At 36.2% G+C, this 12,392-nt stretch overlaps 1 protein-coding gene across 3 annotated transcripts in view; it reads right to left on the bottom strand.

Moving 5' to 3' along the window:
* Positions 1–12,392, bottom strand: part of LOC149244848 (3-dehydrosphinganine reductase TSC10A-like) — an 83,427-nt gene that overhangs the window by 8,052 nt on the left and 62,983 nt on the right. Inside the window, exons 2-4 of one of the 3 annotated variants that reach the window (XM_089457570.1) lie at positions 11,313–11,460; positions 10,571–10,862; positions 8,550–9,232 (exon numbers count right to left, since the gene is read on the bottom strand). In XM_089457570.1, coding sequence (XP_089313696.1) covers positions 9,223–9,232; positions 10,571–10,862; positions 11,313–11,460 — 450 coding nt within the window. In that variant the 3' untranslated portion in view covers positions 8,550–9,222. Of the gene's footprint in view, positions 1–8,549; positions 9,233–10,566; positions 10,863–11,312; positions 11,461–12,392 lie in introns of those variants that run through there. The other 2 variants (XM_089457569.1, XM_089457571.1) reach the window with 2 other exon arrangements.

Raw genomic sequence — 12,392 nt, forward strand, 5'->3', positions numbered from 1 at the left:
CGATGATAGTGTGGTTCATTCTACAGAGTATGCTGCAGTGGTGAATGCCAAAGATTGGGCTAGTGTCGCGACAATGATGAGATACGTCTGAGTGGTGAAAGTACCTCCCTCACTAAGAGGGAGTATTGAAAGTGTAGCTTGGGAGGTACTCCCACAACCCTTGGGGTACTAGGTTTGTGAAGACCTAACCCACAAAAATGGAGCTTCGTGGGAAATGTACCCAAGAGGTAAGTTTTGTACCCAAAGTTGTGGACGCAAGACCAAGATGGAAATTGATGGTTTAATCATTGAAAACATGTGGGGCACCCTTGAAAGGCTAAGGGGCACCTAAGGATTCAATGATGTGGTGAAAGATAAATGAAAAGGATTTTATTTCTATGGCAAACGGTGGTTGAGCAAGTTTTGCTTAGGTTGGCTTGTGCATAAATCATGACTCTTGGTGGAAAGGGACACCACCTAGATCACTATAAATAGAGATGAGGTCAAGTTAATTTAAGCACATCACAAGAGCATATATTCTCAAGCAAAGATAAGCAAAGGTAGTCGTTGACCACAGGAGTCGAGCTAGATATGAGAAGAAGGACATGTTTTGGTTTTGTTTGTCTAATGTTCTGGTACAGGTCAAGGGGAGGGAAGTTAGCTGAAATTCTATGCATGGTTTTGTAATCAAAGACTATAAGAGTGTGCATCTGAAGTTGTGGAAAATAAGTATGAGAAGGTCGAAAATTACAGTGGTCTGACACTGTGATTAGTTTGCGTCTAATATTAAATATATCTCTATTTAAGGTGGGGACGAGACCCTCTATTGGAGCCGGGAACAAAGGCAAGTGCGGGTTGAGCTCTCTTGAAGAGTAGCGAAAATAATAAGGTCTGATATTATGTGAGTTTAGGGCTATAAAGTGAGGCCTGAGTTCCCTGAGATGGTGGATGGGTTACTAGGACAGTGCAAGTTGTTGGAACTGATCTTATTGATCACGGAAACGAGTTTCTTGCTAGTTGAGCAGAGGTGGCAAGAAGGAAAATTGGTCGAGTTCTTGAGGAGAAGAAGTGTTGGGTTGATGGTGAGGTAAGCCTATTCATTTGGTGTTATTTGGACATCAAGTATTAGCCCTAAGTTAAGTGAATGCAAGTGGTTGATCATTGGTGTGAGGGTTGCCTCGTAAAATTATTTGTTCAGTATGTTTGATGAGCCAAACTACTGATAAAAGGTAGATGATTGTGTGCCCTAAGGACTAATATCTTGGAGTAGCAAGAAGTCAGTCAAGAGGATTGTTGGGTGATGCCCTAGTTCAGTGAGTGCAAGTGGGAATATTGTTGATAAGAGGGTAGACTTTGAAGAACCTAAGAGCAGACAATCTTGGAGGAGCAAGAGGGTTGCTAGAGGACAGTTTTGTGTTGCCTAAGTTCAATCTTATTGTAGCAACAATGCATTGATAGAGGCGGATTGTTTAGCTAATGATGCAAACATTCTAAAGTTGCAAAAGTACTTGTGTGCAGCAAAAGAGGTGGCAAAGGACCTACTAGGTGTTTAAGGTACATGGACTAGAAGGGCTGAGTCGATATTTCCTTCAGCAAGTCAAGTGTGTCTTGTTCAAGGGTAGATTGGTTGTCATAAGTTGTTGACATCAAGCCCTAGTTGTTCTTGTATCATGGCTAATTGTAAGGGCCATGATCCCTGGTACGAGAACCCTATGTTTGTTGTGTTATAATATAACAAGTTTGGGGTTGAAAAATTGTCTTGTGTACTACATTAATTCACAGTTGTGCATTTTTTGTTGTGCAAAGCACTCGTGTTGTGGCATTTTAGCGTGTCTGTGATCGTGTTCTTAGACATAGACCCAATTCTAAAGTGCCAAGGAACAATCAACAATACAAGGTAGAGCATTGGATTGCAATAGAGTTTGAGATATGTGAAAGGAACACTATATTTTGGCACAATAGAAACAGAGGCCCTGGGTTGTGTATGTATATAAATATAGATCAGGCAGGTTGTGAGGATGATAGAAATTCCACCTCTGGATATGTCTTCAACCTTGGCACAATTGCAATCACATGGACCAATAAGAAGCAACATGCAATAGCCCTTTCATCAACAAAAGAAAAATATTGAGTACTGAAATGAGCATGTAAGATAGTTTAGCTTAAGATGATGCTTTAAGACATGAAGATGCAACAGATAGAGCCGATCTCCTTATTTAATGGAAATTAAGGGGGTGCTAAAACTAGCCAAGAATCCAATGTTCCATGAGCATACCAAGCATGTTGAAATACACTGCCACTTCAGCAAACATTTAGAGGATGGATCTATTGAGTTCCAATACTACCCCATAGAAGACCAAACTAAAGCCATTTTCACCAAGTCTTTGGGTCTTAAAAAATATGTAAAATTCCAAAATAAGCTTGGTGTAGTTAATAGGTTAACCAATAAGAGGGTGTGTTAAAGTAAATGTCAAATTATAATGGTCAATTAAATATTAAACATGGGCATTAACAAAATCACTTCTACTTTATGTTATTTTATGTTATTATGCTTTATTTCACTTTAGTGTGTTTCTCACTCTATCCCACAATAACAAAGTTGATTAACTCAACTAGCTTGTAACTTTATTAAAAAATTGTTGCTATCTCATTGTGAATGCAATCTTGGTTTCCTTAATGTGATCATGTTATCATTATAGTTGTGGTATACCTTACAACACTATATTGTGATATCAACATACCCCACAATACAACATCATGAAACTAACATTCTTGCAACCTTGCGTTGTGGGTTAATATTCTAGCAATCACTTGTTGCAAAATATTATTTTGCAAACTAGTATAATTATAACCTTATTTTACATGAATTATAAACTCACAAACTAAATCAATGATGCAAAATCTAGGAGACTATTGAAAAAAAGCTTCCAAAAATCTAATTCCTCCAAATTGGAAATGTTAAAAACAATCAAGGAAAACAATAAATAAATCAATTTAGAATAAAAAATTATAATCAATATATAATATGTAATAGAAACTACATACATAAATCATATAAAAACATGAATCAATTTGGTACAAGAAATGAATGGGCAATCTTGTAATAATTGTACTCTATCAAAATCTTGTATTCATGCTATTGAATACCAAAAATATGTGGTATGAAAAGAAGAGATCTAGCTTATTAAGAAAAAATATATATTTCTAGAAGCCATATAGGAGTTAAGTATCCAATCTAACTAGATTGTGGTTTTCTTCTTTTCAATGGGACTTCACTCTATTAAAAATGTTTGACTAGTGGAACAAGAAGGTAGAAGTTACAAAACTCTTGCACTGTACACTTGTGTTTGTCAATGAAAGTAGGTATCATAGTTGAGATGACTAAAGCTCCACATCTCTACTCCATATCATCCTCGTATTGGGGAGTTTAGAGATAAAGCAAACATATATATTATTGGGCTGGGAAATTTGAATATTGCAATCTAGGCATTTATTTGAGAGATTCATGTTCTTTAAGAAAAGTAAACTCTAGAAATATATATCATGCATATATTCAAATACATGATTTTATAGTTTTCTTATTTGTCTACATACATCTTTGTATTAATTCTTTGTTACATACAAACATATAAACTTTGACGTAAGTGACCCATATTGTACCTCAATAGTTGGATCCTATTTTCATATTATGACTCAAATATAATTAAGAAATACATATAAACTGGTTAATATATAAAAGAAACATTGGTTGATTAGAAAATGTCACCCTATGAGCCCACAGGGCTTTGGATTAACGGTGAATGGGTGCACTGTTAAGGCACTCCTTACGATAGGTCACTGGTTCAAATCCCCTGTGGGTGCTTACCTACCAAAAAAAAAAAAAATGTCACCCTATGTTATTATCGTTTGATATTCATGCTTCTCCTCATGAGGGACAAAAAGGATTTGTAACCTATAATGATAACATTAGGATGCTTCAACTCTTCAAAACAATTATAATTACCTAATCTTATTTTTTGGTTCATGGTCATTCAAATGATGAATTCCCTTCTATCATGAATATCATTCTACCATGATAAAATTCAATTCTCATGCAAAGGGAGAATATTTTCTCCAGCACCAAGTTATTATGGGCCATTGTTTTTCTTTTATTCTTATAACATCACCAGTTTCATTGATTTTGTTTACATGGGTATGGATGTCTACTTGGATACAATAAATGATGTATATTGTATTTGACCATGTTTTTCAATTGAAAAAAAGGGTGTGGTTCTATACTATTGAATTTCTTCATTTTTTAACACATTACATTGTATTGATTCATCTTAATCTCAAGCAATATTATCACACTAAGCATTCAATGACTATATTTTAAAAAACGTTTAACAAAATCATTAAAAAGATGGTTTGAAAACACATTCAATGATAAATAACCTATATAAGATTGTTAAGAGCTTACCGATATTATTTTCTTGTAAAATATCATAAACTTCTATGTTGGATCACCCTTGAATATCCTAAATTTGAGTGCAAGATAGAAGAAAAGAATGACAAATGGATGTGCAAGCAAAGAAATGTAAGTGCAACAAAATGAAGGTGTAGAACCTAGTTTAGGTGCAAAAGTATGTGACATGCATGGAATAGATGGCATGACAGAAGATGAAGTTAACAAGAATGTGTCAAAGGTGGAGTGCAAGAGTGTAAGGATGCTATGGGAAGAACACACATGACAACATAACATAGTACCAAGGGAAATTGAAAGGTTGCAAAATGAAATCGAAGACTTGATTGTGGATTTGCAGTACCCAAAAGACGTTGAGTCATCAAAAGTGGAAGTTGAAGACACATAAATGCAATGAACAACTCAGAACGAGACAATGAACTTGAGAAAAAGAGGATGGTAACCATGGGAGTAGGTTAGCTAGTTTCTTTACAATGAGGAGAATGTGTAGAAGTTTATCGTGAGCCAAGATAGTTGAGTGCTAAGAACACAAAGTTTCATATGTTTTATGTCATCTAATTAATGAAAATGTGTATATTATTGCACTTGTATTTATGTATTTGATTTTCTATGCTACCTGATTGCTAAGCTCATTTGAAAATGTGATTAGCACATTTATGTTTTCACTATGTTGCAGATCACTGTGAAAGAGTGAAGGTTGGTGTTTTGGACACACCATGACCCCCTCCACACCAAATTTGCAACCTTATTAAAATAAAATTAAAAAAGAAAAATAATAAGGTCAAGGAATCTCTTTATATTTAATGTTTCCAGTCATTTGGTGTTCTCATATCCATGGGTTATTTGATACATTTTCATGGTCATGCCTAACATTATTTAATCCTTGCTATTGGATTTTGTCGAATTGTTAAGCTTATTAACCACACAAAAACAGAACTCTTGATGACAACATTTCATAACGATGGGCTGAAAAATGTACAAATAAAACCATAAATAAAGTATATACAAAAACATCACAAATATAACTACTATATTAAAAAGTAGTACTTATTTCCTTATACTAAGAATCATTTTTTTAATCTCAAGAGTTCAAAATTTAAGACTAAAATTAAATATTCCTCTAAAGCAAAATCACACTACTATGCAATTCAGAAACAATCCACTATGAATTAACTCATCATAGGTTGTGTTATGGGATACATGAGAATTTTGGGGAGGACGATGGCGGGAGGATGTGAACCTAGGTTTTCTGCAGGCCCATACTCGGTCGCTGCCGCCTTCACAGTATCGTTCGATGCTGCAGGTTCAGTGGCAGCCGTTTGTTTCGACGCTGCAGATCCAAACGATGCCGCCATCCCAAAAGTTTTTGTCGTGGCTGGAAACTACTGGTGGCTGCATGCAAGATCCTCATCGCCCGATGGAACTCTCAGGATCTGGACCGGCGCCACTAATGGAAAGGAGCCAAGGGTTTCAAATCAAAACAATCAGGCTTCTGAGGTTATTATCCCTTCTTTGCCGCATTTCGATTTACTCAGGGGTTTGTTGGACATCCCTTTTCATAGGCCGGGGGGAGTGAGGCGTATTCAATCACACGTTTTCTGGTCTGGATCGGCGGATGGGAAGGTCTCTTTCGAAACAAATCTCATCAAACGGCGTCTGGGGCGATCCTATTCGCAGATGGTCTACCTCACGGCGGCAACGAAAACCCTCTGGCTGGAGTTTATTATTCCAAATCAAACAGTTCTTATCCTGTTCTGGTTTGATACGGCCGTACTCAAGAACACACTGCATAGATATGGAAACTCTGTTTTGGAATACGAAGAAAAGAGGAGCACGCCAGCTTTCAAGGCTCGTTTTGGTCCGCCGGGGCTTCTTTTTGCAGATCTAGGGCGGTCTTGTCAAAGCCATAAAACAAGTATGGGGTGGAGTAGGGATTCAGGTTCGCGGGGGAGTTGGGATATGGGCTACGAGGTCCCTATCCCTTCGGCAGCGCAACAAATATTAACAAGGAACCAGAACAAGGCAGACATAGCAGATCCGAAACAAATCTTTGTTAGATCAACAGACGAAAGGCACTTTTGTGTGTAGATCTATGCACGGATGACAGTATTGGATTTAAAAAAAGAGATACAGGTAAGACTGGGCATTCCAGCTGCATCACAAAACCTATTATTTTCTGGGTTATGCATGCAGGATCAACACCCCCTCCAGCATTACAGGGTTGCAAAAGATTCAACTGTTATTCTCAATCTTCGGCTGCGAGGTGGATCAAAGGGATCTACATCAAAACCCACTGGATCCTACAGAGATGCAGCAAAGGGGACAGGAACTCAAAAAGGGAAAGAACATGCAAATGAAAACACCCCCCCAGGGCAGTATATCGTAGATGAAGCACCAGCGAGCCCCTCCATTCTGCTGGATATCCCAGAGGTAAAGGGCATTTTCACAGATCTACAAAAACATGCAATCATTTGTAGATTTAACGGCTTCTGGCCTAGATCGGATGCATTGTACCAATGGATACACATGACATGGACAAAAAACTGCCGGATTCAGCTATGCTCGAAAGGATTCTTCATAGTAGTCTTTCGAGTCGAAGAAGAGAGGGATAAAGTCCTCACTGAAGGACCATGGTTCTGGGGCAGTGCGGGATTATTTGTTACCCCCTGGTTCCCGGAGTTTGACCCAAACTCCATGGTGGTATCAAAAATGCCGGTATGGGTAAGGCTACATAATCTTCCGATGCATTTTTGGCACTTTTCTTCCCTAGCAGTCATAGGAAGTGCTCTCGGAAGAATGTTAAAGATAGACACAGAGAGACATCTAAAAGGGATCTTTACATTTGCTAGAATTTGCGTCGAGGTAGATCTCAGCCAGGGATTACCAGAAAGCATCATCCTGAACTTCAACAATACACAATGGAAACAATCTTTGGACTATGAGAACACAGCATTCAGATGCAGGGGATGTCAACAAACAGGTCATTTGTTCAATGCATGCAAAAGCCAAAACAAGAACAAGCCACAACAAAGGAAGCATAAAGGATAGCAGAACATAGACAATGTCATAAAGAAGAAAACCGAGGAAAAGAAAGTACCCACAGTATCAGAAGATGCAGAAACAGAAGAAGAGGAGGACGATACAATCATAGAGGAGGTTGATCTAGAGACCCAAAAGGAAACTACAGTAGTAAACAAAGAGCAACAGCCACTTTCTTCCCAGACAGAGACCCAGCATCAGATGACAAGCGTGGATCAAAGCATGGGAGGCATCAAACGGCAGCATCATTCAGATACATCAGATTCAGATAAAGAAACTGGACAACAAAATGAAACAACTCAGTTAGTCATTGTCTGGACTGAGCCCACGGTGGGAGAATGGCGCAAAGTCGAAAAGAAAAAGGGGCGAAAAACCTGAGCCGGAAGCCAAGTTTTTCCCCTTTTTTCGTTTCTTTTTCTCTTCTCCTTCATATTCTTTGTGCACGTTAGTTCACTAACGTTGCGAGCCCATGTGGCAACATATCTGTCTCAGGCAGTGTTTTTTTCTGCTGGATGTTAACTCATCTATTTGTAGCTCTTTTATTTTTATAATAGAAAAGCTCGGTTTTTTTCCTTGGAAAAAAAAAAGAAACAATCCACTACATAATGTGTATTTAAGACTATCAAACCACATGCACCACATCACATGTATTTAAGACTATCAAACCATGTGCATTTTAATACAGAAACTTAGTTAAATAAATTAATATTCTGCTTTTTTTTATCTCCAAGTATTGAACAATCATTTTCTCAAAATTGTTTCAGATCAAAAGCTCTTTAAAAAAGTTTAAAATGCTTTAAACTTCCAATCACATAAATGCAATAAAAGTTAACATTCCATATTTTTGTGATTAAAAGTTTTCAAATAACACAAACATTTGTTTGATAAAAAAAACTATTACAAAACAATACCCATATAAAAAATTATTTAATTCAAAACTATTACAAACTTTTAAAAAGTTTAAAATGCTTTAAACTTCCAATCACATAAATGCAATAAAAGTTAACACTCCATATTTTCTTGCAACTAAAAGTTTTCAAATAACACAAACATTTGTTTGATAAAAAACTATTACAAAACAATACCCATATAACAATTTATTTAGTACAAAACTATTACAAACAACTATAGCAACATTGAATGGACTATTAACCATATCTCCATAAATCCTCTTTACATTCAAAATTTTCTTCACACATTCCATTAAGCCATACACCACTCCTATAAATAATGACTTGTATGTGTGCACATTGAATGCATGCTCAACTTCTCTTAAACAATATCCTATATCTCCAAGCCCAAAGAGGTGAAGTGGACGCTAAGCAATGTCAACAATAATAAACTTTTTCTCAAGTCAAAAGCATGCAATCTACACTTTGATGTATTCACATCTATAGAAGAATTACAACTCAATTGTGGCTACTTAACCGACATGTCACTAATAGCCATACCACTTTGTGTTCCACGTACATCATCTTTGAAGGAGAATATAAAATAGATGGCAAAGGGAGTATTACTAGGTTTAAGGAGCTATTTTTTTGCATTCAAATAAAATATATAACTTGGGCTTCGTGGTGGATGAATCTTTCGACCCTTTTGATTATAAGATTTGATTTAAATTTCAAACAAATCCTCCAATGTAATTGAGATGTTGTTCATGGCAAGAATACAAGGCATGCAACAAATATGCCCATATTTACTTCAACGAAGCAAACCGGCAACTCTACATATAGGACTTGCATCTATGAGTACCTGCACAACATTACAAGATGGAACATTGTTTAGGACCTCAAATAGCACCTCTAATTAAAAGAAAACATTAAGGTGCGATCTAAGGTCCTTAGGAAATCTGACCTTGGAGAACAAGAAGGAATGATGTTTAGCAAGGGTTCGTTTTGTGGATTGATCCAATCCTCCATAATTATCGAGCACTCCTCTAACCTAACGTCAAATTGGATTGGCTCCAAGGCTTTGGAAAACCATTATTTCTCCTTATCTAAAAGGGATGTAAATGGAATCTCATATCCCAGGGATTAGCAGACTTGGGGCTTTTAAGTTTATAGCATGCATAGTGTATCACTGAATATACCCAATTCTATTTAAGCATTCTATCGATCAACACAATTTTTGAGCACCCCTCTAACCTAACCTCACATTAGATTGGCTCTAAGGCTTTAACAAACTATGATTTATTCTTATCTAAAAGGCATATGCGCACAGAATCTCTTATCTTGGGGGTTAAAAGATACTCCTCAGAAACAAGCTCAAAGCAGGCCATTTCTGGCATGAAACTATTTATTTCTGCTCTGGAAAATGTCAGCCACATGGGACTGAGGTTGCACAGTAACCCACAAACCAAAAAAACACTAAAATCCTGGAAAAGATGAAATGAAAGAAAAGCCAGCAAAAGAAACATTTCTCTATGAACTTGACTATATATAATACTTGTATATTCACCACACGTACATTTATATTCTAATCACTCTTCACCTAAACTTTAGGAATCTTCTTTCTGAAACCATCTCTATTTCAGACAACGTATATCAATGACCATATCAAGAAAAATATTTCAAGCAAGTTTAACATATTCTACGTATAATGCAACAATGGTATTGCTCTTAGATTTCTGTACACACTCGAAAGGGTTTGACCTTGGCAACCCAATACAAAATTAAAATTAGCATGTAACTTTCAAACAAGAGAAAAGAAAATCCTTGCTCATCTATTTATAGATGTCCTTATGCTAAAAATATATGAAAAAGTGATCCTGCATAAGTAATACTAATCAAACATGTCAATCTGTTGAAAGTAGATTATTAAAATATTTTTTTTTGTTTGTTTGTTTGGCACAGATTATCCAACTATGTTGTCCAAATGTATTCATCCATATAAAAGATCCCATTAGGATTTCAACAAATCCACATTTTTTTCGGGACATATGTCTAGTCTCCTAACTGACGTGACAATAATTATATATTTATTGAATGTTGCTAAAATACAGTAACTTGTAGAATCTCTATTTAGAAAATTGCAAATCAAAGGCATTACAAGACACTGAAATAAAGTGCACTATTCAGTTTTTGAACTTACTTCTTTGGATGATTGTGCCATTTATGCACGGTGCTGTACCAACTCCATAGCAGACATAGAGCAACAATACGTACAATGCCTGCAGCAAGAACCTCAACAAATGCCATGATAGGTGATGTCTGTGGAGACATCCCTGCAGTTACGATAGAAAGCATGAAACCATCAAAGTTGCAAGTGATCATGAACTTTCCTGATTTAATGCCATTTAAAGTTTTTTCAGCAACCTCTGTAGCCTCCATGGAACTGGAAGAAGCTGCTATTAGTTTTGTGATCTCTGGTTTCATCTTGTTTTCTGCAATCCAAAGACCAAATTAGTTTTTTCTAATGTAGTTCATGCAAAGGCGATCAAAATCATATCAGAGGCTTGCAGAAATGTGAAGAGAAGAACAGCTCCACTTGTTAACAAGAAAGGGAATGGTTTTATTTCCAAAAAAATCCAAAAGAAATGTCTCATTTAAAATAATTTTTACAAATGATAAACCAAACATCCCAGAGAAGATTGCTCATAGCTTACGCCAGAAGAAAGTAAAGTATCCTTTAGTCATATGAATATATTTTCTTAAAAAGGATATTGCCTTATCAGAAAAGCAACGATTTAAGCTTATTAATCATATAATGAGCACTAACAAGAGAAAAAAATGATTAATGCTTTTAATCTTCAGTTTCTGAATCTCATTCAAATTGTGCCTGCACCAATATATGAAAATACAGTAATTAATGAGAAGGTTAAAATGTCAATTACCTTCCACCAATCCAGGAGTATTTGTATCTGGGGGAAATATAAGTGAAACACGGATGTTATGCACAATGAGCTCCTGTTGCAATGCCTCAGCCAGACCATGTAGAGCAAACTTACTCGAAGAATATGCTGTGTACCCATACACACCCACCTTTTTCATAAACAAGCTGCAATGGTTAATCTGGGGAAATCAACCTTAAATGATCCAAATGATTAGACTTCCAAATCATAAAATCACAGAAAAAAATTCAGTGTGGTGTACAAATAAAATTAGAACCATGGTTAGGGAAACCCCCTGGGTCCAAAGGAATCCTAGGTGATTCTAAAGGAAAGTTTTGTTTACGTGGTTATCTGTGATAATTGAAGGACTTAATACCTTTAAAGAATGCAGAATGTAGCTAGAGACTCTGCAAAGACTATACAGCACAGTTGTAATCGGATAATAAATCAATTCATACATTATTTGAACAAAATCAAAAAACAAGATTGTAGCATTTCCTTTCTAGTTTCCAAAGCATCAGATATCAAGTTACTGTTGGAAATACCAACACCCTATGTAGCTGTAGCCTTTACCAGAATGTTGACGAATTTGTTACAACGTTTTAGGGTTTTAACTATAATTGGTAAGGAATTTTAACCATGTCAAAGTTTTAGTCTTTTTAACTCTTTTTCCAATGCATCAAACAGCAGTTCATTTGGAGATACAGTTCCAATAAACGTATGAAAGATGTGAAAACAGTTCTATAAATCTGAACAGATTGTCATTCCATATTCCCCTGCCCTTATCAAACTCATTCCTAAAGGGGTCAAAAGTGATTTCATGGGAAGTTGCATCAGATTACTCTTAGGAATGTTTAGTACAACATTCTAGCCAAAGCTCTGGCTAGTAGGATACAGTTACTGTTTTCCCGGATAGTATACAAGGAGCAAACTGGATTTAAGGGCAGATTTATTACTGATAAACTTTTGGCTGCCTGGGAGGGGCTTGAATAGGTGTAAGATTTTGGTGAGAAGCCACTGTTCTTTTAAAACAGATTTTGATAAAGCGTAAGCCAGATTTTAACAGAGTTTTAGAAACCAAAA

This window comes from Pinus tabuliformis, chromosome 7, assembly GCF_031772625.1.
Source record: "Pinus tabuliformis cultivar Carrire ecotype Pingquan chromosome 7, CPIR1, whole genome shotgun sequence".
Classification (NCBI taxonomy): domain Eukaryota; kingdom Viridiplantae; phylum Streptophyta; class Pinopsida; order Pinales; family Pinaceae; genus Pinus; species Pinus tabuliformis.